This window comes from Grampus griseus (assembly GCF_964374135.1).
Source record: "Grampus griseus genome assembly, chromosome: 16".
Lineage (NCBI taxonomy): Eukaryota > Metazoa > Chordata > Mammalia > Artiodactyla > Delphinidae > Grampus > Grampus griseus.
The window spans coordinates 6937350-6963228 of NC_139010.1; the positions used below are offsets into that span (position 1 = coordinate 6937350).

A 25879-nucleotide genomic window follows, 5' to 3' on the forward strand; every position below is an offset into this window, starting at 1 on the left:
ATGTGAAGGCTCCACCTCATTTTTTCCACTACTCAGATTGACCTTACTACCACCAGTATGATCAGAACTTCCCTTGATGAGGGGTCACTGTTTCAGGGAGTTCAGATGCCCTCGTGCACAGCAGGTCAGCAGCGCAGTGCTCTGACAAGGCCACAGACTTGGAGATGACAGGATCTCAGCTAAAATTCTGAATATCACTACTCTTACTTAGATGGCCTTGAGCAAGCAACCCACTCCCTCTGGATCTCAGTTGCTTAAATCTATAAAGCGAAACTCGCTATCCCCATTTTGCAGATGAGAAAACTGAGGCCCGGAGAAGTGAAGAGACTTGCACAAGATCACACAATTGATAGGTAGTAGAGCAGGGACATCTTTTGACACTAGCCTGGTGCTGTCAGAACTTCTTAAGGGTCAGAATCATGCCTGTCCTAAAGCTCTACATGAATCTCTGTTGGTTATCTCAAAATAATAAGTACATGAACATGTGTAATAAATGAAAGGTTAAACATCTCTAATGACAAACGCATCTTTCAGTTGGTCCAAATTAAAAGTAGGCTGATATAGGACTTCCCCCCTGGTGGCACAGTGGTTAAGACTCTGCGCTCCCAATGCAGGGGGCCCAGGTTCGATCCCTGGTCCGGGAACTAGATCCCACATGCATGCTGCAACTAAGAGTTCACATGCCACAACTATGAAGCCAGTGAGCCACAACTAAGGAGCCCGCCTGCCACAACTAAGCAGCCTGCCTGCTGCAACTAAGACCCAGTGCAACCAAGTAAATAAATAAAATTTTTTTTAAGTAGGCTGATAATAAAACAAAGTAAAACTCTTTCCAAATTATCTAAATAGACCTAATGTTTTTAGGTACGTACTTTTGAGCATTTCTCAAAAACACATAGCTTATAAATGCTAATAAATAACTTATTTTCCAAACAGACCTGAGTAAATGCTGGGGCTTAGAGATCAGTTTGCCTCAGTAATTAATAATAAAATTTTAATTTACATTTCAAGGTCCCCATTAAGTAAAAGGGTGGATTCTCCCTGCAGTGGAACTGTCTTGACTAAACATGTTTAATCGAATTGTGCAAAACCCAGAAAAGTTCAGGGCCCCTTAAATAACAGAGCTTCAGCAAGCAGCCAGAGATCTTTTTGGACCAAGTTCTCATAAGTGGAACAAACTGAGAAAGATGTTAAAAATCACAGGCAGCACTGAAGTGCAGAAAAATATATTTAGGCATCAAAACCCAGAGAACAGAACCCTGCCTTGGGGAAGAAGGGTCTTTTATTTCTAAAGTTATTTTCAGAGACCGGAAGACCAGAGCAAGAAAAGGACTACCTGCATTTTTTCCAATAAGATAGGCTATATATTAAAAAGCAGCCGTGTAATAAATGCATTCACATAAAATGACTCTGTAATCGTTAAAAGCACACTGGCATAAAAATATAGAAATTTTAGTATAACTGGTTTGATGTAAGAATTAAAGTATTTAAGGTGTCAGCTTTTTGCTTTCTAAACTCTTGAGATTTAGCCAAAAATTATTTTGAAATATCATTAAAGAGGACCTTAACTAAGGACAATTTCCTATTTACAAATATAAAGTAGAAATCAAGCGACTCAGTGAATCATAATTAGGCAGAAATTAAGGGTTCCGAGCATATGCCTACATCCGATCTTAAAAGGAGTTATGTAAAAATGAGCCCGTACTCATAAAAAAACATCTGCAGGGATATACATTAAATGTTACTCAGGTTGTTGCTAAGGAGTGGGATTAGATCATTATCGGGAAATACTCAAAATATGTTGTGAGGTAGACAACCTAATGCTGGTTGGAAGAGAAAGAGAGGCAGGTTGATTTTATTTCTACCCGTTTATTATGTGTGAGATCATTGCGAGGCAAATGCAGGGCACTTTGCTAGGTACAACAAGGAAGACCAAGATGAATCAACAAAATCAAAAACCATGTCCTCAAAAACTCAAAAAAGCTCACGACCCAGGAGCAGAGGTAAATACATGTTCCAACAACGAAGTACAGAATTCAAAATGTGCCACAGTACTGACATGAAATACAGAATGGTGTTAGGGCAAGAGAGAAGAGAGATTAATTCTAGATAAGTGGGATCAGGGAAGCCTAGACAGAGATGGCCTTTCCAGTGGGCTTTCGATTTTGGCAAGTGAATGATGGGGAAAAAATAAAGTCAGTACTGAGAAGTACTTTCATGCATTCATTCAATCAACGGTTCATTAATTCATTCAGTTCTCCATTCATTCATTCAATCCTCCTAGGCACCCTATAAGGCAGGTACTCTTAGCCCTGCTTTACAGGCCAGAAATCTCAAGCTTGCTTGAGCTCACACAACCAGTAAGCAGAAGAACCAGGACTGAACCCAAGCTTGTGCCTCTCTGCTGTGCTGCCCCTCTAGACAAAGAGAAAACAACTGGGCCCTATAGGCTAAGGAAACAGGATGAACAAGGTCACAGAAGAAGAGGAAACTTACATTTATTAAAAAGAAACCATTTATTAAAGGGTCTCCATGGATTAGCCGCTGTATGAAGTGCTTTTTACATGGAATTTACTTATTTTTCCCATGAAACGGTCATTATCACATCTATTTTAAGGATGACAAAACGAAGATTTAGATAGGTCAACTATCAGGTCAAACAGCTCATAAGTAGCAAAACGGAAATTTACACCAGGTCTGAGTCCAATCCCAGGTCAAGCCAGAAAGATGGATAGCTTTAGGTGCTTATTTAATCCCTAAAACAACACTTCACAGCTGGTCCTAGTGTTTTTCTCATTTCACAGGTAAGAAAATTTAAAAAATCAGATAAGGTAAAAGTAACTTGCCCAAGGTCAGAGAACTGGTAAGAGGTGAACCCAAAATTTCACGTAGGCAGCCTGACTTCAGAGCCAGAATTCTGATCCTGTGACTAAACCACCAGAAAAACAATGAACGGAAGCCAAATCACAGACAACTTCTAATGTCAAACTGGGACTCTGTCAGCTATGCAAACTCACTGAAGATTTTTGCCGTGGAGAACATGATCAAATGATGTTTTAGGAATAAAGACCTTCAACAGACATATCAAAATTAGATTCTTAACATTCAATATGACATGGAACACCCTGCTTGTAGAGCTTTTCAAATAAGGTTAAACATTGTTTCAATAAGGTTTGTTTACCTAAGAAGGTCATCTGTGTAGTTACTCAGCAAGCACTCAACTGTGTAACCTCCCTAAAGGGTCAAGTAAATTACATTAGATTTATCCATCATTACATTTTTCTACAGATTTCTTTACACAGTGATGTGGAAATTGCAAATTGAGCAACTAATCATAGAACCTGCCTTCCCAAAGCAAAACAAGAAAGGAGGAAAGGGGGGGGGGCTTCCCTGGTGGCGAAGTGGTTGGGAGTCCGCCTGCTGATGCAGGGGACGCGGGTTCGTGCCCCGGTCCGGGAAGATCCCACATGCCGCGGAGCGGTTGGGCCCGTGAGCCATGGCCGCTGAGCCTCCGCGTCCGGAGCCTGTGCTCCGCAGCGGGAGGGGCCACAGCTGTGAGAGGCCCGCGTACCACAAAAAAAAAAAAAGAAAAGAAAAGAAAGGAGGAAAGGGGGTAAAAGATCAGCAACGGAAACAGGTTTGCTTTTAACATTTCATTTTTGCCTTTTGGCTATCATGCACAGCAGCTTCTACCAAACATTACCACAAGGTACCCAGCTGAGAGGCCTGGGACTGTTCACAGACAAAACAGGTTCAACCTTCCACAGCAACACGCAGAGTCTGACTCATCGGAACAGCTGGCATCAATTCTTAATGAGTCCCAGAGCCCCCAAAGTCCTTCCTACTTCTTTTTCCTGCCGGAGAGCCCCTTCTCCTTTCCCTTTACTTTCTCTGTCCCAAATTCCTGAAGACCTTCCCCATACCGCCTCTTAGGGAATCACTGCCAATCCTTTCCATCCCGAGGCCGACTCGGAGGTTTCCCCAGGGCTTGAACGCCGCCACTCACCAGGTGCAGGGCCAGGGGCAGCAGCAGCAAGAACAGCCACAGGTAGAGGTGGCAGCTGTTAGTGAACTTGCTCTGGTCCGGGTCGTGGTACCAGCCCCCGGTGAGCGCGGCCCACACGCCCTGCCGAAGCAGCAGCAGCACCCGGGACGCCATGCCTGCGCCCCGGGGCCGGCGCGCGCCGCGCGGCCCGCTGCCAGCCGTCCGCCGCCCGGACGCTCTCAGCTTTAACACGCGGGCCCTCGCGCGGCGTCACGGACGCCGCCGCCGCCGCCGTCGCCGCCGCCGCCCCCTCCAGCTCCTTCCGCCCCACGACCGAAGTTCCAACTGCTCTTCTGCCCGCACCCGCGAACCGCGGCGCCGGAGCCGGCTGCTGCCGCCGGGCAGGTGGGCGCCATGTCCGAGGGAGGAAGGATTTTCCCAGGGTGCTCAGAGGCGGCTGCTGGGAGGATGCTCCAGAGGCTCCTCCCAGGGCCCGCCTAGAGTCACTCCGTCGGCCTTCCTTGGGGGAGGGCGGCGAGGGGGGCGCGAGGGTGAGAAGAATTTTTGAGGCCCTCCAGCCTCTTCTCTTACCTCTGGCAGCTCCCCTCTACCTCTTCACCTCATCTTCCTATAAGGGAGCGTGGAAAGCTTAAAAATCAAAGATGTTCTCGTGCAGAAGAGACAAACCAGGACATGGTCCTTTGCCTTTTCCTTTTTTTGCAGCCTGCACCAAAATAGTTATGTAACTCCAGCTCCTGTCACACATTCCTCAATGTAATTTCTTGCCCTGAGCACTGCCTGCCCAGCTTCATTCTCCTTAACTGACCACTCACCCCAGACGTTCTACTAGCTAAGCTCTACCTGCACCCTTGACCCTGATCTCTTTTCCTCCCTGACCTTTTCTCCTCCTCCCTTGCTGTTGTCCACCCTGGCAGATAACGAAAATAACCACCTTTGGGGAATAATTTCAGGAGCTTCAGTTAGGCTACCTGCCTTTTTATATATTTCCGAGAACATAATCCCAGGCATCAATCGGGTATACTGTTTAGATAGGAAGACCCACTAGAAGGTATCACTGAACTAATAATGTTTAAGCTTTTATAGTAGAGAAATTTCAGATTCTCTTCTGAAAGCAGGTTTTCGACAGGGAAGAAATAAAGAGGAACTTGCTTTCTTAGAATGAGGAGAGGAAGCTCTCATTATTAGTCACTGATAACCTAAAGTAAATGAGCTTCAAGTTGCAGCGAGCAGGCTTTGGGACGCGTGGAGATAAAAGGGAACACGACTTCCTTACGTGTGAGCAGCGTTAGGCTTGTGTGAGTTAGGGCCTTTGGGGAAGAAGGAGGATGAGAAAGACGCTCTGATCCCCAAACATGTCTTTTCTGCATCATGCTTACCTCACCTGATATGTGCACCTGTATATGCCCCGGCCACGCTCTGGTCTGCAGCAGCTTTTGCTCTTGGCCACCTTAGGCAGGCCCAGTAAAGGCATACGCCTCCTTATGCGGAAATGAAACGAGGGGAGGGCCATCCTGAGGAGCAGGTCTGGGACGTGGAAGTCCAATGTCACACTGGTGTGTAAGCCTTCAGCTTTAACCGCTCTTTAATCACTCAGCATTCATCTGTAGGAATGACTAACCAAAATATAATAACACTGCTTTCTGTACTGAAAGAATCATTTTCTCAAAGGTACAGAGGATGCTTGTTTTATATGGACTCATCGCTTGAAACCTACCAGGCACTCTATACATGTTTAATGAATCAATCAATCGATCGATCAACTCCACAGAAAAGACCCACATTAAAGGATTACTCTCATGTGCTTGGGTCCAGAAGAAATAGGTCCATTCTTGCACTGAAGGAGTGCCTTTATTCATTCTGATTATTCATCCTTTATTCATGCCTGATTCATCGGAATATTTATTGAGCACCTTCTGTGTGCCGGGCATTTTGTTGAAGGAGAGAAAGCGAATATAAAAAATATATAGTCCCTACCATGAAGGAGTTCACAGACTACTAGGGGAGACAGGCAAATCAACAAAGACTTGCAATTAAATGTGCTGTATGCTACAATGGAATTGAATATATGTCTCCTCCTGGAGATGCCCATATGGAAGGCATACTGCTGGAAGGTACGTCCTGCCCACCATCCCTATGCTAGGAGCCACTTCAAGGATGCAGCCTTGAGAGAGTAATGTGTGGTTGAGACCATACGGACTGTATACCTGACTGAACCCCATTAAGGCCTCTATATAAACTCTTTAAGTTTCTGGCGGGCAGGCGTGGAGATCTACCTGTCTTGCGGCCACCCAAGACAAGCCTCGTATGTAAGTTCTCTTGCTTCTTAAACCTGCCACCTACCAATCAGGAGGGGCTGCCTCTTTCTTCATCTCTTTCTTGGCTTCTTTTGGATGGATTATGTTTTATTATTGAAACTTTTTATATTACCTTGAAAGTCATAAACCTGTAAAGCTTTTTTTTAAAGAGGTCAGAAATATAAAGTAAGGTATTTCTTTTTTTTTAATTAATTTATTTATTTTTGGCTGCGTTGGGTCTTTGTTGCTGCGTGTGGGCTCTCTCTAGTTGCGATGAGCGGGGGCTTCTCTTCGTTGCAGTGCGCGGGCTTCTCATATGCGGTGGCTTCTCTTGCTGTGGAGCACAGGCTCCAGGCACATGGGCTTCAGTAGTTGTGGTGTGTGGGCTCAGTAGTTGTGGCTCACAGGCTCTAGAGTGCAGGCTCAGTAGTTGTGGCGAATGGGCTTAGTTGCTCTACGGCATGTGGGATCTTCCTGGACCAGGGCTCGAACCTGTGTCTCCTGCATTGGCAGGTGGATTCTTAACCACTGCGCCACCAGGGAAGTCCTAAAGTAAGGTATTTCTAATGGAGGTAGAATTATACAGTAGAGAGGATAACGTCAGGACGTGGAGGACACACGTGGAGAAGGAGTACAGAGGAGTGCAGGCGTAGGGTAGGTCCTTCGTGTAGGAGTCGGAGGTGAAGCAGAGATTATTTATAATGATGCAGGGCTTTCATGGAGCATCCATAAAGAATTTGGAGAGAGCAGAGGAAAGATAGGCTCATCCTCAGTCAGTAGGCATGAAGAAGATGGAAATAAGGACAAGAAGACTGCATTTAGGAAAAATTCCTAATGAATAGAATGCTAACCCTTCACTCCAAGATCATTTGAGATTTTCCCAAATATGCCTCATTCTGCCTAAGAGTAAGCATATAATGTAAAACACATTTTTGGTTCTTTTAACTGCATATTATAACTCAAACAGTCAAGTTTGAAGTAGAAAACACCAGTTATTATTATTGTTGTTATTGTTGAAAAAAGTGAAGAAAAAAAGCAGAGTGGCCTTTACTCATTTGTAGCACTAGGTGGCACCAGAGCGCTGCATCCGAAGCAGTAAAATAGAGCCCGTGGCTGACACAGCAAAGCAAGAAAAGACTTTAAACGAGGGGGAATTCAATACTCTGGAAAGCTTGCCTCCGAAAGGACACTTCTTCTTTCACCTGATTAGTTTATGCATGTCTTCTGAAGGCCACTGTGGCCTTTATTTATCTAAAACAATTTTTTTACCTTATATACAAATGAGTGTCCCTGAAGAACAGAATAGAAATAGGACCCAAAGTATATTCTAAAATCTAATTTTAAAACTTTTCAGAAATAAAAGAGGACTTTATCTAAACATTAAAAGGGTGCATCATGCCCCTACCCCCAAAATGACAAAAAAAAAAATGAACATTAAGATAGATCCTAGGGCAACTGACATCTCCAATCAGAGCAGGACCTTGGTGAACTCACTCTCCCACAAAAGCAATGAAAATACAGGCAGAGCAACTAAGAACAATCATTTCAGAACCCTAAAAATTAACCAAAGCCATAGATTGAACTGCAAATCATCCATCCAAGAGGAACTATTGAACTTAGGTAAGACAGTAGGGTCTGTGACATTTTAACAGGGGCTATTCTCACCCCTCCTCCATCCCAAGCTCAGTGACTCACCCTACAGAACCCTATGAAAAGATAAAAGGGCGTCTTTAGGCTGAACTTAAACGATACTAGACAATAACTCCAATCCACACAGAGCAATAACAAGCACCCGTAAAGGTAACTACGCAAGTACATATAAAAAAAGTACAAATATATTTTTGTTTATAACCCCTCTATTCTTATATCTGCTTGTAAACACAACTGCATAAAGCAAGAATTCCTGTCCAGTTATTCTTTTAATAAGCAAGATATACATTTTTATTCTGTGAAGGGACTAAATTTTGGGAGTTTACTTGTTACTGCAGCACAACCTACCCTAATACAGAAATTATTACCTTGAAATAGTGTACAAATGTAATAAAACCTAAAATAGTTGTCATTGGCTTAGTGGCTGTGGAGCAAGTGAGGAGCAAGGGAACATCTTGCAGGCTGGAAAGATGGAGACCCAAGTTATGCAGCATTAAATTATCTGGTAAAAGTGTCCTCTTCAGGGACTCAGATGACCTACCGACAGCTACTGAGCCTATGACTCTGGAGAAAAAACTCGGGAAAGAAAAAAAGAAAGAATGTATGTGCACATTGACTGTTCCCGGTTGCATTTAGCAAAAAATAATTGAATGATTTCAAAGCAGAACACCAGGGCCCTGAATGGCCTCAGCATGGCGTAGCTGATTCACCAGCCTAAATGCCTGCTTCTTACTTGGAAATAAATTGCAATAGAAATAAATTAATTTCTATTGCGTTGTTACTAAAATGGGGGATCCATTTGCTACTGCGGCTTAGCCTACCCTAGTTAACACAAGAAACAATGAAAATAAATTAAGCATTGAGCTCAAGGAAAAGAATAACAACTACAAACCCAAGGAAAGCAGATGGAAAATAGTAATGAGTATAAATGCAGAGATGAATCATTAGGAAAAAGAAAAACAATAGAACTAATAAATAAATACAAAACCACAAAAGTTTTGTTAGGGGAAGGGCAATAAAATAGATAAATCAGTAGCTCATCTGAACAGAAGCAAAGGTAGAAAGCATACATAGGCAAAAAGAGATGAAAAGGAGAAAACAATAGAAAAGAAAGAAATTTAAATAATCCTAAGGGAATACTTTGCTACAGAGTAGGTAAATAAATGTGGGAACCTAGGTGAAATGGGTAATTATCTAGAAAAGTTAAATTACCAAATCTCACCCCAGAAGAGAGAAAATCTAAAGCAAACAATGACCTTATGGAAGAAATAGAGAATATTATAAAAATGGTACACACTCAAGAAGCACTAGAGCCAAACTCTTGCAAAGCAGATTTGTACATAAACTTTTATAATTCCAGTGTAATTTAAACTGTTTCAGAACACTGAAAAAGAAGAAAGGCATTTCCAAATCCTTTACATGAAGATAACATAACGTACATTCCAAAAATCAAATAAAACGTCATAACTATACCCAATCATGAGTATGAATATTCATGCAAAAATCCAAATTAAGTATTAGCAAAGTGAATGCAGCAACACATAAAAACCAAAGGGAGATTCCTTCCAGGAATACAAAGATGATTCATCACTGAAAGGGTACCCATTAAAGGAGATAAATTTAGGATGTCCATTATCAAAATCCTTATTTCATGTGGTCTGGGAACACTGGTCAAAGTATTAGAGAAGATATCCACATGACGAAAACCTTAAAGAGCTATCAAAGGACACAAGCAAACGAAAATACTAAACAAATGGAAGGGCACAGAAAGTTGTGTGCCTGGAAGAGTCAATGTTACAAAGCCTTGGTGAATTAGTTTGCAACACCTAACATAATCCCAATTTAGGAAACCCAAAAGAACAAACTAAAAATACACGCCACAACAGGGATGAATCTTAACGAATACAAGCTTATTGAGCACCATAAACTCAGAAGAGTGCATACAATATGATTCCATTTCTATAAAATTTGAAGAGAGGGAAACCTAATTTATGATGTCAGGACAGTCCTGGAAGGAAGAGCAAGGAGTTCCCGGGTTTCTACTGGTGCTCTGTTTCTGGATCTGGGAGCTGCTTACACATATGATGTTAGTTTGTGTCCCGTAGAGATAAGTAAGAAGAATTGCCAGGAAAATTCTGGAAACGAATATTAGTGAGGAAGATTAGCCCTAACCAATACTATAATATTGTGTTCCTAGGGCACAAGTAGACAGAAATGTCAGTGAGCTAGAAGGATGGAGGGGGGTTGGGGGGGAACACTAAACAAAAACTTATGGAAAATCATTTTTAAGAATTAAGGGAATCTTTTCTACTATGACCTGGAATCCATAAAGGAAAAGATTCAACTACATAGAAGTGAAAAGAAAAAGAAAAGGAAACATCTTCATTAAAAAAAAAAATCACAGATAAACCATAATGGAAAAGAATATTAAAAAATTGCATGTATATGTATAACTGAATCACTTTTCTGTACAACAGAAATGAACACAACATTGTAAATCAACTATACTTCAGTTAAATAAATAAATAAAAATAAAGTGTTCAACAACAGCAAAAAAAAAAAAAATCACACAAAGAGAAAAAATCTAGACACACCAGTAAAAATATGTGCACCTCATATTTAAGTCATATAGACAAGTCATTTAATACACACAGACCTCCTGAAAATCAACAAGAAATAAGACAAGACCAACCAAAAATGGACAAAGGGAAAGAACAGACAGTTCACAGAAAAGTTAATTCAAATGACTCAAATGTCTGAAAAGATGTCAGTCTCAGTCACAGTAAGAAAATATTTTTTAAAATATGGCTGCAAAAATAATTAGAACACACACACATAGCAGATTTTCTAGCTTCTTTCTAGATGGATTCTAAACATGGAAAATATTAAAAGATGGCGACAACTAGTCAAGGGAATAATAAACTGCTAAAAGAATATAGTTTCACTTGAAAAAGCAGACTTAGAATCCATCAAAGAAGGAAAACTAAGGTGTCCAGTACCAAACCTAATATTAAGGAAAATCAACATCCAGTATAAGTGGAAGCTGGGGCTCAGATTCTACCTGTTGAATATACCATAATTGTTAATATTTTTTTAAGATGTTAAATTTCTAATCTTTGAGAGGCTGCATTTGTTGTTGTTGTTTTTTTAGTGGTATTCTTACTGTTATTATAGAAAACCAGTTTGCCCAAGAGCATTATTAGAAAAGAAAATCCTCCCTGAAATAGATACTCCCTGGAGGATTTCCCTCACTGAACCCTCAACTCTATCAAGTGACTTGAGAAAAGATTAGGAAGACTTCAAATAATCCTGTGCGTAGCAACCACAAAACAATACTTGACAGTTACAGGACACATTTCAGTTTTCAAAGTACTTCACATTCATCAGCTCCTTCAGGTTAATAAAACCAACCTAAAAGGTAACAAAAACACCCAGAAAATCAGGAAGTTCACATGATGACGCAGATGCTGTGGCTTTGGGCCCTGGAAATTCTTGCAGAAATTAAAACTAACACTGAGGCAGGAGAAATCGTGGCAGCAGGAATGGATGGAAGCAGGGTGCTTATAACTGGTATGTTCCACCTTTATGTTTAAAGGAAGAAAAGGTCAGCTGGGTTGATTTAAGATTTCTGAAGAAATTTCAGCAGAGATTTAAAAAGACTTAGAGAAAGAGATTACTTCATCAAAGAACCTTGAACCATGTAGATCAGTGCTGAATTAGCATATGCTGAAAGCAGTAGTTAAGAAAAAAAATTCTTGGATTTATTTAGTGTTTTTCTTCTAAGAATTTCAAAAGAGCTGTTTAATTTTGTTATCATTAATTCTCATGGTACTCCTTGTATTCTTAAGTGAGTATGTTAATATTCCTCTAATTTTATATGTAGATTAAAAAATTGGGCTGTTGAAACCAAAGCTCAAGGTCTCTAAAAAGGTCAGTGGTGTAAATTTGTTATGTGTCTCAGTCTATTTTAGGAAGGTTAGACCCCCAAGATAGATCTGATGTGCAGGAAACCATCATTTCCATAGAATGAATACCATAAAAGAGCACAACAGAGTAAATTTGTTCAGAGTAGAAAAGTCAGCTCACAAAAACAGACCCATGAGTCTGTGAGCCATGAGTCCAAGAATTAGACATTCTGATCAAGAACATGAACTTACTGTATGTTTTGTAATGTAACTAGCAAGCTGATGGCACTAAATAAAAATGAAACATAGCAAGTATAAACCCATTAGCCTATGGTTTATTCACTACAATCTTAGGAGGATGAGTTGCTCTTTTTTTTTTAATCATCTTTGTCCTCTGTTTAACATTTCTAGCAGTTTATGAAGAATTAGTCATTATATTTGAAGAGTCTAGTAAATTACAAATAAAAGAAAGCTAATTCTGATAGGACAGAATGTACAAAAATGGCAACTCAGAGTGGAATGGCAACCTTCCTATCTCAGGTCCAAGGTCATGAGCTTTGTAGCTTTCCTTTAGAAGGGGTATCGTAAAGAGTTTTAAAAAGACCTTGGCTTTCTGAAACCACTCAGGTTTTTACATTGTTATATTATTCAGTGAAGTAGTTCATTGTGCATCTGAGTAGCCCTGACTGGAATCTGTAACTTTAAGCGTGGACAGGCAAGGGGCCAGTCCTGTCCAGTGATTAAAGTTACAGAAATTCTAAAAATCATGATGACTCTGTCCAAAGCTGAAAGCCAGCTGAAACTTTGGGAATAAACAGCAACCGGACACACAGACTGAATTCAAAGCTTCAGCACTTAGAGAACATGCCAATAAGTGTTAACTTATTATAATTGATGAATCATCATCGTCATTGTCATCATTATTATTATTCATTTAACCCCACATCTTTAAACTCATGAAAAGGAAGCCAGAGAACCAGATTATAGCACAGGGAACCATGTGCAATATCCTGTGATAAACCATAACGAAAAAGAATATATATAACTGAATCACTTTGCTGTCCAGTAGAAATTAACACAACATTGTAAATCAACTGTACTTCAATAAAAAATAAAGTAGTCTAAGTAAAAAACAAAACAACAGCAACAAAAAGTACTCCATGCTGCCTTTTGCTCACCGCACCCACTTATAACTCCGCAGCTACAACATTGAGGTAATGAGCTGGGCCTTACCCTGACAACGGGAAAGTCAAAGTACATTGTGACCTCCTTTGTGGTATTTGCTCACTTAATCTTTCTCCAGATAATTGCTTGTCCAATCCTTTCTCTCCTTCAAGTCTTTGCTCAAATCTCTCCTTCTCAACGAGGCCATCCTGTCTACTCTGTTGACCACCACAAAATGCCCCAGTTCACTCCACCCTCGCCCCCATTCCTGATGCATATTTTCTTGCTTTCCTTTTTATTTTTACACAGTATTTATCAAATTCTAATATGCAATGTAATTTGCATATTTATTCTATTTCCCACCTACTGCCTTTAAAATACAAGTTCCATGATAAAAGAGAACTTTCTTTGTTTTGTTCACCTTAATATCCCAAGTACCTAGATTACTGCCTGACACTCAAAAAACAAAAAAAAAGATGAACCTAGTTTTTGTATATATTCTGTTCTATTACCTTTGCAAACTATCTCTATTATTACTTGGCTTTCTTGTGGCATGGTCCATGATGAATGAATATCAAGTTGGGCTTCCCTGGTGGTGCAGTGGTTGAGAGTCCGCCTGCAGATGCAGGGGATGCGGGTTCGTGCCCTGGTCCAGGAGGATCCCACATGCCGCGGAGCGGCCAGGCCCATGGGCCATGGCCACTGAGCCCGCGCCTCTGGAGCCTGTGCTCCGCAATGGGAGAGGCCACAACAGTGAGAGGCCCGCGTACCGCCAAAAAAAAAAAAAAAGCATTATGTTTTATGATGTCATATGCCCAAGACCCTTGGAAATTACCATCCCAACTTTTAATTCTGAACACCCTGTGAAAATTTTAGAATTTTTCTGGCAGGTGAAGTTGATCTTGGATGGGAAAATATACCAAATGGAAGCCAAAAAAAAAAAGGATAAACATGCTTTCTGTTGAATTTTCCATTCGAATGGCTCCTCTATGAATAGTAATGAATATTAAAATAACACAAGCTAACATTTATTAGCATTAATTCAGTGCTATGCTTTAATATACTAGCTCAATGAATCTTCAGAACAATACCATGGGGCAGATACTGTTCTACCATTTTGCAGAGACAGTGGAAAAACATTTAAAGTCATGTAACAAGTAATGACAAAGTCAAGATTGGAACCCAGGGCTGTCTGCAGACTCTTGCGGTTATACCAAATTATACCACATTGGTGAAACACCACACACACACACACACACACACACACACACACACTCGATTTCCCAAATATAATCCAAGGTAAATAATTCATGATGGCTGGCATTTCCAAAGTTCCAGGGCAACAATCAAAATGCTTTTTGTCTTAAAAAGTTTGAGCAATTCCATTGAACTGTTAATCTTCCTAATATACTGTTTTACACCTAGAAGTATGAAGGTCTGATAAAAGTAACTAAAAATTCGAGAACCATCTTTTTATCCGGAAGATTGTTCCATGTCTTAAAGAATTTACACATAGCTCTTGAGGGAATATTTTTCCTCACCCCTCTCTCTCACCCCTCCAGGGTTTCTCATCTCTCCTCATGTCCAGACACCCCGCTCATTTTTTAAGTCCTTTCTAATCCAGCTTCCTTTCTCAGCTTTTCTCCAGAAAATATTCTTTCCTGTCGTTGAGTCATGACAATAGCCTGTGAACACCAAAATCCTTGTCCTTTCTTCCTTATGCTTTCTTCTTCATCCTCTTACGATCCTGTCTTTACCATCCACTTGTTTACCCCACCAACCCTGAAAGTTCTCTCTCCTCTGTTACACCATCTCACCGTGAGGGTGACCATCCTGGGATTTTAGCCCTGAGTGGCCTGTGTCGGGAACCTGGGACAGTTGGTCACTTTGTACGTCACCCTCTTTCTCACAGGTCCCCACTGCCTTTCAACTGCTCTACTGTTCCACACAGTCCAAGCAGTATGTCCCTCTCACATTGCTATTTCGTCCTATTTGTTAATCTTGACTCTCTAAGATCCTGGATGGCAAGGGCAGCTCTAGATTAATTTTCCCCATCTCCACTTTCTTACTCTTTATTTTTTTCACTATAAATTGTCTCCCTGCGCACAACTAAAGCTGATTTTTTAAAAAACTTTATTTTTATTTATTTATTTTTGGCTGCATTGGGTCTTCATTGCTGCACGCGGGCTTTCTCTAGTTGCGGGGAGCGGGGGCTACTCTTCGTTGCGGTGCGTGGGCTTCTCATTGCAGTGGCTTCTCTTGTTGGGGAGCACGGGCTCTAGGTGCTTGGGCTTCATTAGTTGTGGCATGCAGGCTCAGTAGTTGTAGCACACGGGCTTAGTTGCTCCGTGGCGTATGGGATCTCCCCAGACCAGGGCTCGAACCAGTGTTCCCTACATTGGCAGGCGGATTCTTAACCACTGCGTCACCAGGGAAGTCCCCACAACTTTTTTCTTTGAAGAGAGCAAATCCATATGGCCATTCCCTCTGTTTTCACTAACACCAACCTGTTACCCTCTTTGTCTGATTCTTCAAAGTCTTCCCCCTTGGTTCTTATTTTTATCAACTTCTATTTAAATGTATTTGTCACTCCAGTTCTGTCTTCACACTCTGTTCTTCTTTTGTGACTATCTTCCTGGTGGAATGAGCAGGGCCAGACAGAGTGGGCGTGGCTACAGCGCTCACCTCTGAGTAGCACAGGACACCTATGCTACTTCCCCAGCTGTAAGATTCAGACGGTTAAAAAAAACAGATGTGAAAGTAACAAATGATGAATTTTAGGAAGGATCAAGCACAGACAGACTCCCTGCCAGGACAGTTTCCTGCTCAGAGGTCCCAAATGGGGAAAAGGTCTCAGGGGATCGTACTGCTGGAGGTTCAAGGGGGGTCCACAGGATGAGTCTCTGAATCGTGGTGTGGAGAGTGATAACCACTTGGTACCCCTCTTTGTATCAGGTGTGTGAGTCAAGCAAGGGATCAAGTTTAGCTAATTTAGAAGGCCCTGAGGACGGATCCCTCTGGAACTTGAGAGGCTTGAGGTCCTGGAAGGCAGCAGAGAGTCCGTGAAGGGCAGGAAGAGTCTGCCAGGGTAGATGTCTGCCAGGTGTGGACAGGGCTTCTAACACAGAAGCACACACTGGGTCCCCCTGCTCTCTATGTGGCCCGAATAGTTCATGTCAAGTGTTTGACATTGGCTTAGAGAATTACTTCCAAAACTCCGTTCCCACCATAAATGCTCTCCTTTCTGATCTCCTGATTCTCTGACATTCCTACTCTATAACTAGTTGTCCCCAAATCATCCCAAATACAACATGACCAAAAAAAAAGCCTTCTCCCTAAACTATTCCCTGGGTCATTTAACATCATTACCATCCACCTAATTGCTTAAGCTAGAAACCTGGGTGGGGTTATCTTGAACATTTCCCACAAACCCTTATCCACAATTCTAGAACCCAAAAAGCTCTGAAAACCAAAACTCATCTTGTAAGGTGGCCCCAAAACTCATGTGGTAACAAAACTTGCAACCTGGGGCTATCTGTGGCCAACCATACATGTAAATACTAGAAAAACAAAATAATTAGAAACTAGGTTTGCTAAAGGGGCTGATCCGAGGAACTGCTTGCTCTCTTCATTGGAAAGGGTATTAATAATAAGAGCTAATATTTGTTTCTCAGTGTAATTATCCATTCCCAGCCTCATTCCCCAAATGATTTGAGGGGGGCTTAAAAAGTTAAATGCACAGCATCTGCACCAAAGATACCCTGATAAATAACACCTAGTTTACTGCCTTAATGGCCTGTCACTGACACCCTGATGCGGTGATACTGTTAGATCATTACACACAGGGTGACCAGCTCATCCTGGCAGCTTTTTTTTTTAAACTGAAGTATGATTTACAATGATGTGTTAGTTTCAGGTGTGCAGCCAAGTGAGCTATATATATATATGTTTTCATATATATATATATGTATACATTCCCTTTCAGACTCTCTTACAGGCAATCACAAATACTGAGTACAGTTCTCTGTGCTACACAGTAGGTCCCTGCTGGTTATCTACTTCACATATAGCAATGTGTATATACCAATCCCAAGCTCCCAGTCTATCCCTCCTCCCTACCACCACCCCAGGCAACCACAAGTTTGTCTTCTATGTCTATGTGTCTATTTCTGTTTTATATATTAATTCATTTGTATCTCTTTTTTTTTTTAAGATTCCACTTACAAGTGATATCATGTGGTATTTGTCTTTCTCTCTCTGGCTTGCTTCACGTAATATGATGTTTCCTAGGTCCATCCATGTTGCTGCATATGGTATTATTGCATTCTTTTTTGTGGCTAATATCCCATTGTATATATATACCACAATAAGAGCTAATATTTATTGAGAACTTACTACGTGCTAAGCACCTTCGCAAGCCTTTCCATCTATTAATTTATTTAGTCTTCCCAGCCAGCCTATGAGGCAGGTACTATTTCATATAATTCCCATTTTACAGATGAGAAAACTGAGCCACAGAGAAGTAACTTGTTCAAGGTCACACAGTCAATAAATGGTACAATTTGAAAGACTGAAAGAAAACTGCAAAGGCAATGACTTTCTTATCATGCAATTCAATGTTATTATATGTCCTATCTTTATAAAAGTGAAATAGTGTCTCTGTTCTCTGGTAGTAAAGGACCCACACTTCAGGAAACGCTGGCCTCCTACAGGACACTCTCATTTCTTTAGGATTTTTACAGTTGCACTCTCTTCTACCTTTGTAGCCTCACCTCCTGCCACAGGAAACTCTCGACCTCTAGCAGTTCACTGAGCCCACTGTTTATTTGTACTCACATGCCTTTGCTCACACTGCCTGGAATTCCCTTTTTCTTTTTTTCTATTAATCCTAGTCATACGCAGCTCAAATGACACTCAGCAAAGCATCCCCCAGAGAACCCAGGCATAATGGATCGTTCCTTTGCCTTGAGCCCAGGACACTTGGCTTATTCTTTTGTCCTGGCACTTACTTATTCTCTCTTACTCTCTAGATCTGGGGCTTTGTAACCTCCAATCCTTAGCCTAGTCTCTTACACCTAGAGACTAGGCTAGAGTAAGTGCTAAATAAATATCAATTAAATTAGATGTATTCACACCTGGAAGGTTTTGTCCAACATCTCCATCAATATAGAGAAGAGATCCACGGGTGTGTGGATATCGTGGCCTGTCGTGATTGTAGCAGGAACTGTAAATAGGGGTAGCATGGAGGGATAACAGGGTGGAGAGGGAAAGGCCCTGTGACACTGGGCTGTGCACTGCTGCTTTCGGCCGCAGAGGAAGAGAGGCTGGCTACATCTCACAGTGCAGTCTGTTTCAGAACTAATTATGGTACTCCCTTCCACTGACCTCATCACCAGTAAACCCTCAAAGATGAAGGTTTTTCTAAATTAATGAATGCAAAAATTACAGAGAAGAAAACATGTTCATACAAGAAAATCCCAAAGTTCCTTCCTATCCCTAGACCTGAAACTGTCCTAGCCTCCAAGCATAAAAGCTTCACTTTCTGACATTGTCAGAAGGCGATCGATCGCTACCCAGAGCAAATGGAGGAGGGTGGAGGCCCTGCTTCCCAGGATGTTGACGTACACCCGGTAAACGAAGAGTCAGCACATCGGCGAGGACTTAACTTTCTGTGAACAGATTCTCTTGCTTTATTCGCCTTCCCTAGGGAATATGTAAGGCCAGGGGCTCGAGCACTCAGTGGTTGCCAGTGCCTTCTACACCCGAACCTATGGGTTCACAGGTCCTTTCCCTTTTGAGCAGACAGTAAAGACAAACGCGGGATTATCTGTCACCAAGGATGAGCTCCCCGCCGACCCGCGGCTCACTGGCCGGTGCTCCGTCACCCCTCAGTCCTGGGCTGCACGCCGCCCAGTGAGCGGTCCGCAGCCGCTCTCCATCTGTTCTGGACCTGTCCCGGGGCGCACCGCGACGCTCAGCCCACTCTCCGTCCCGCCTAAGACACCAGATCCTCTTCACCCGCTGCCACCGGCTTCCAGAGAAGAGTGGAGAATAGTAGTCTCCAAGCCTGACCTTGGGCTTAATTTCAATTTCCCCGAAACCTCTCGCAGCCCTGGGCTGACTCCGCCTCCCGGGACACAAGGGCGCGGCACACCCAAAGCCGCATAGCGCGAGCCTCGAGGGCTGCCTGAGGCCCTGGGGGCGGGGCGGGCCGGGTGCGGTGGGCGGGCCCTGGGGGCGGAGTGGGCGCAGGTGAGGTGGGCTGTCCCTGGAGGCGGGGCGGCCCCTGGGGGAGGGGCGATGCGGGGCGGGCCCAGAGGGGGCGAGCGCAGGCGGTGTCTGGCCCAGGGGGCGGGGCGGGCCCAGGGGGAGGGGCGAGGCGGAGCGGACCCGGAGGGGACGGGCGCAGACTGTGTCTGGCCCAGGGGGCGGGGCCGGGGCGGACCCTGGGGGCGGGCTCAGGCGGCGGCTAGGCCGAGCGTACTGCAGGCCGTCCGTAGGCCCAGCGCGCCACCATGGAGCGACAGCCCCGGCGGCCGCTGGGACCGCTGCAGCAGCAGAGGCATCCGAGGAGGAACGGGGGCTGAAGCCGTGGCCTCCGGGTAGTGGGCCCGTGAACACCCGCCGTCCCCGAGACTCCTCCTCCCTGCCTTCCCGGGCGCAGGCGGTGACCCTGCCGGACGATGCGCGTCCCCGGCCGCCCCCGGGGCTGAGCCCGCCGCCCCGCGCTCGGCCCTCGCCCTCGCCGTCGCCCTCCATGGCCTTGCCGGGTGCCGAGGTCGCGGCTGACAGGCCGGGGTCGCCGGCGCCGGGCGCCCCCGCCGGCTCCGCGTCGTCGTCGTCCGCCTCCTCCGGCGGCTCGGGCTCGGCCTCGGCCTCGGCGGGAGCAGGGCTGTGGGCCGCGCTGTACGACTACGAGGCGCGCGGCGAGGACGAGCTGAGCCTGCGACGCGGCCAGCTGGTGGAGGTGCTGTCCCAGGACGCCGCCGTGTCGGGCGACGAGGGCTGGTGGGCCGGCCAGGTGCAGCGGCGCCTCGGCATCTTCCCCGCCAACTACGTGGCGCCGTGCCGCCCGGCCACCCGCCCCGCGCCGCCGCCCGCCCGGCCGCCGCCGCCGCGGCCCGGCTCGCCTGTGCACGTCGACTTCGAGAGGCTGGAGCTCCAGGAGCTCATCGGCGCTGGGGGCTTTGGGCAGGTGTACCGCGCCACCTGGCAGGGCCAGGAGGTGGCGGTGAAGGCGGCGCGCCGGGACCCGGACCAGGACGCGGCGGCGGCGGCCGAGAGCGTGCGGCGCGAGGCCCGGCTCTTCGCCATGCTGCGGCACCCCAATATCATCGAGCTGCGCGGCGTGTGCCTGCGGCAGCCGCACCTCTGCCTGGTGCTCGAGTTCGCCCGCGGCGGAGCGCTCAACCGCGCGCTGGCCGCCGCCAACGCCGCCCCGGACCCCCGCGCGCCCGGGCCGCGCCGCGCGCGCCGCATCCCCCCGCACGTGCTGGTCAACTGGGCGGTGCAGATCGCGCGGGGCATGCTCTACCTGCACGAGGAGGCCGTCGTGCCCATCCTGCACCGGGACCTCAAGTCCAGCAACAGTAAGTAAGGGCGGGTGGGGTGGGGGGAGTGGAGGGGGAGCGGAGGACGCAACCGCGCCCAGCGCAGCCCACCTCGGTGCGGGCGCTGGGCGGGCTCCGCGTGGCCAGGTGCTCGGGGGAAGGAGGCGGGGCTCGGCCTCCCGACGCCGGCAGCCCCTCCTAAGCCGGCCTTCCGGGGCTCAGAGGGCCCTCTGGACCCTGGTTACCTGCTTTGGGGCAGGTGATACACTTACCTTGCCGGGTTTCTTTCAGGTGCCTTTTTTAGAAAGGCAGATCAGACTTGCTTGCCGAAGACACAGTTGTAAAATATCGGGGCTTTCTGGAAACCTCACGGTGCTGTTTGGCCTTTGGGTACAATAAGTGGTTCATTTGGATAGAACTTTGCAAACCGAGGCCGTCCTCGGGAACCCATGGCCCCCCGTCTTGCCTAGTGGCCTACATCAAACTGCCCTTCGCTTCAGCTTTACAAGCACTGTGTTGAGGTCTCTCCTTTCCCGCTTTAAATATGGCTTCGTGTCCTTTGACGTTAACAAAGAGTTTTCATTCAAATGTCTCTGCCCATGAAGTAGGTTTTCATTATTGGTTCGGTGGCTTGAGTGTTGGTGAATAGTCTTCAGACCCAGAAACACCATTTGTGCCATCATGCACTTTGGGGTGGATTTCAGAGCAAGTTCATTGTCCTTGTGCAGGTACTTGAAATCCTGAAGACCTGGCCTGTATCATTCACTTTGTTTATAAATCAGGGTGCATTTTCCAGATGTCAGTAAGGAACTGACAAATGAACTAAACGCAAATCCTATTAAGTTTCATCGTATAAAAGATATAATAGCGTTAGCTGCTTAAAGTTTGTTCTTCAGTATTGCAGATCACTTCACATTCTGAGTGTCCTGCCCATGGATCCCATAAGCCTCTCTCCCCAGTGAAGTCCTGTGAGCCTTTGTCTGCCGGAGGCTTGCTGTAGAACCGGGTATTTTAAGGACAGCAGGAGCATTCCGCTTGCTCTGGTTGTTCGCAGTTGCCACAGTTCTGTGATAGACATGGAACCCGGCCTTTTACAGACCTACTCTGTTTCAGGACATCGAATCACCAACACAGGGACTTCTCTGGTGGTGTAGTGGTTAAGACTCCGAGCTTCCACTGCAGGGGGCACGGGTTCAATCCCTGGTCCTGGTCCAGGAACTAAGATCCCACATGACCTGGGGCGCAGCCAAAACAAAAACAAAAAAAATCACCAACACAGGCAAACTCTTTGGGTTGGACTCGTCCTTAGATGGAAGAATTAAAGGGTCTGTAACTATTACTTTTGCATTATGCTTAGGCTGTTTCATAGTAATGCTTGAGGTCCATGTGACCTGTTCACAAAGAAGAGCAAGTTTGCTAGTGTTTGTAAAAGCATAAGGAGGCTAGATTAATCCATGTTCCGACGTAGAAGTGAAAAACTTTAAAAGGACTAATACTGTTAAATAGTGAAAAGAAATAATATGACCCTGGAATAATAACGTGGTTAAATAGTTTTTATTGACACCAGAAAAACTTGTAGGGTGGAACGAGTAGACTACTGTGTCTCTGGGAGATATTATGTAATCTGAAGGTGATTATATGCTGCAACTTCGTTTTCGAAAGACTTTTCACCCTCAGAATAAGTTGCCAAACTTCCTGGAGCATTTTAATTTCTGTAATTGTCAGGCAGGGTTGCCTTTGCACTTGAAGTATCGTACTTTTTAAAAAGACTTAATTGGCTAGGTCACTCCCCTAGCCAAATGTTTGTTACGATATGACCACTTTTATAGTTTTTTGATTTCTACAACATAGCATTTTGAATGGGGCCTAAAAGGTGCAGATCACAGCATCTAGACATTGCCTTATCTTGGATCTGGCGTTATTTATTCAGTGAATAAATGCAGATACTTTGGGACCCTCTTATGATATATGAAGCCATAACTTCTTTTATTTTAATTTTTTAAAATTAATTAATTTGTTTAGTTAGTTTTGGCGTCGGGTCTTCGTTGCTGCGCGCGGGCTTTCTCTAGTTACAGCGAGCAAGAGCCACTCTTCGTTGTGGTGCGCGGGCTTCTGATTGCGGTGGCTTCTCTTGTTGTGGAGCACAGGCTCTAGGCGTGCGGGCTTCAGTAGTTGTGGCACAGCGGGCTCTAGAGCCCAGGCTCAGTAGTTGTGGCACACGGGCTTAGATGCTCTGCGGCATGTGGGATCTTCCCAGACCAGGGCTCGAACCCGTGTCCCCTGCATTGGCAGGTGGATTATTAACCACGGTGCCACCAGGGAAGACCTGAAGCCATAACTTCTTGTTCAGACTGTTTGAGTACAGCCGAGACTCTATTACAGTGTATTTTGTTTGACTTCATTGGTTATTTGCTAATGGTGGTAGTGAGTTAATGATAATGTAAACAAGGTTTTAAAAATCAATATTGAATTTTAGTTTTATTCTTTAGTCTACTCCTGTAACAAAGAGCCAGTATAGGACTACTTGGACCCGAGCTAGTAGAAATTATTGTTTAAAGCAAATGTTTAAAGTTATCAAAGTAAGATATGGCTCTCAATATGTTTTCTTTTATCTTTTCTCGTTGGTCTTTTTTTTTCTGTCATATAGTCTGAGACAGTGTTTATGTTGAAATAAAAGCTGATCTTGTGATGGTACAAACAACTTTGTCCCTTCTCTAACAGCAAAAGATTGAAAGTTGAGCCACATTAGCAAGTTTTAAGCATCATTTATGCCGTTTAAATATGCTAGGCCCTGTCACTCCCAGATGCAAAGTAAATAGAAAACGCTTTGCTAAATCTGTATATCACAACTAGAGAGCCAGACAGAGCAACCTTGAGTTACTGTGAAAAGGGCCAGTTTTATATGCACTCAGAGCAGAGAAAAATCATCATGAGCTGGAACTCATTTATTCAACAGATTTTGAGGGCCCACCCTGTACCAGGCACTTCTGGGCCCCGGGACACAAGTGGCAAAGCAGATGGCAAACAGTGTCCCCTCCAGCACAGGGCTTAGTCTGATAGGGAAGCTGGATGGCAGTCATGAAAATATCAGGAAGTGCTGTAGAGAAAAGAAAGCATGGTGACGGGTGGAGAGCGAAGGGCAGAAGGATGATGTCTGTGTCTCCAAGATTACCCTGGCCGCTCTGGTGAATGAACTAGTAATTGGCCTGAGTGAAGGCTGGGGAGGTTCTCCAGGCCAGAGAAGACACTGACTTGACTGAGGGCGGTAGCAATGGAAGTGGTTTTCAGGGAAGTTACCAGGACGGAGTGAAAAGAAAATGGTACAGTATGTGAATTGCTGAGGGGGTTTGAATTATTAGAATTTAGTCCTAAGTGTTTTGTTTATTCTGGTGTAGTTCAGGACTGAAAGAAAATTGCATGGCATGATTTATGGTTCCTTTCTTACTAATGTTGCTTACTGTGTTCTACCTTTTTTTTTTTTTAAAGCAGAAAATAAACGTTCCATGACAAACTGAGCCAGAGACTTTGGTAGCTGCTTATTTGTGTACTTTTTATTTGTGATTAAGCATCTTTTTATCCCGATTTTTTTTTTAGCCCTCTGAGAGTAATTATTATCTATATAATTATCTACAAGGACATCTACAGTCTATAAATAGACATCGTTATACTTATTATGAAATGCAATTTAGAGCTTTTGCTAGAACAAACTACAAAAGGAATCTAAATTCTGTTTTAGCTTCTCTCATTAGGGCAGTGTTAATAAAGGAACTATTTGAGAAGATTATAGCCAACGTGATCTCCAGATAAGGTGCTTAAAAAGCTCCTAAGAGTGATCCGGAGGAGCTATTAATTACGCTACTATCAGTTAAGAGAAATGCGTCTTCTCCCTTCTCCTGTCTGTGCAGCTTCATACCACAGCCTCTTCCTATTCCAAGGGTCCAGGGAGATCAGTCCAGAGAGCGCAGTGGTGACAGAGAGCTAATCAGCTTGTGAAACAGAATTGGCTAAAGATGTATTCTTGAAAGAAGAGCAAGCAGAGCAGGTCACCGCATCTTCCCCTACCATTTTTATGCTTGCATATTAAAAAATAAATAGTCCACTTTTTATTTCTTATAGTTGAAAGGAGGGGCAATAATTTAGTGCTGGGTTATGCTCGCTTTCACTGTGCATCTCTGATCACTTTGTAGTCACTGTCAAGTGCATTAAAGTATGGGAATGGAAAGAGGAGAGGGGAAATCTCCATCATTTCAGAAGGCCGTCTGTAATTCCTGCTTTCCCACGCTAGCCTGTGAGGGTTGAACTTTTCCAGAATAGTGCAGCACCGGAAGGAGCCTTGGCTTTGAAGTCAGACCTGGGTTTGAATATTGGTGTCTTCCTCTACAAGCTGTGTGACCTTGGGCAAGTGATACAACCTCCTTGAGCCTGAAAGTCTTGACTGCTGATACTGCAGGGAAAATCTGTTTAATATTTTTTTATCCCTTCCTAGGCAATTGGGTAGATTCCGCATGAAAGTAGGTGGCTTTTTTAGGGGACAGTTAGGAGTCAGGTGTGGCTAGAAAGAAAGCAAGACGGGCTTTTGTTGGGAAGGAGACAGGCGTTTAACAAGTGGCCAGACAACATGGCCTTGAATGCCACACTGAGAGGTGTGGAGTGTCTCACAGCAAAAGCGAGCCATTGACAGTTCTGAGGAGGAAAGTGCTCTGATCTGCTCTAAGACAAACATCTACAAAGAAAAACATATAAGCTTGGGATACTTTGCTTTATGACTGTATCTATCATAGGTTATCAGGGCAGAAATAGAAAATAAAATACTTGGACATTGGTTTGGCATAAATTATTTCTCATTTATGACCAGAGCCTAGTTTTTATAATCACTGTTTGTTTAATGAACGAATTTAGGGCACCAGAGTTAGAAGATAATGACCAGATTTACTATTAACTCCAAATTTCAGTGTGACTGTCTCCAAACCCTCTGTGGTACTTGAAGGGCTCCCAAAAGGTGGAATGAAGGAGTTTTACGGGCCAGAAGAAGGGTTCCTGGTGAGGCTGGGCCAACTGTGCTGGTTTTATTTTGGAGACTGAAACAAATTTGTACAACTGACTCTGAATCAGTATGAATTTAGTTATTTTTAAAAATTCATCTTCTTCAAGTATTGCTTTATCTTTAAGTAAATAATAGTAGTAACAGAAACAATGGCTGACATTTGTTTAATGCTTACTAGATGCTGGGTATTGTCCAAACTTTATCCTCATTTATTCCTCACAGCGACCTTTTGAGGTAGGTACTTTAAGTATCCCCATTTTACAGAT

General features: G+C 44.2%; 2 protein-coding genes across 3 annotated transcripts in view; one reads left to right on the top strand and one right to left on the bottom strand.

The window, feature by feature from the left end:
- The window catches only part of PCNX2 (pecanex 2), a gene marked incomplete at its 5' end in the record, with an annotated part of 272510 nt that extends 268351 nt beyond the window's left edge, over positions 1-4159 (bottom strand). For both annotated transcript variants that reach the window (XM_082673815.1, XM_082673816.1), the window contains one exon: positions 4007-4159. In XM_082673815.1, the coding sequence (XP_082529941.1) occupies positions 4007-4159 (153 nt within the window). The remainder of the gene's footprint in view (positions 1-4006) is intronic.
- A 15617-nt stretch (positions 4160-19776) lies between these two features.
- Positions 19777-25879, top strand: part of MAP3K21 (mitogen-activated protein kinase kinase kinase 21) — a gene marked incomplete at its 5' end in the record, with an annotated part of 48895 nt that continues 42792 nt past the window's right edge. Inside the window, one exon of the mRNA XM_082674121.1 lies at positions 19777-20608. Within this exon, the coding sequence (XP_082530247.1) occupies positions 19777-20608 (832 nt within the window). The remainder of the gene's footprint in view (positions 20609-25879) is intronic.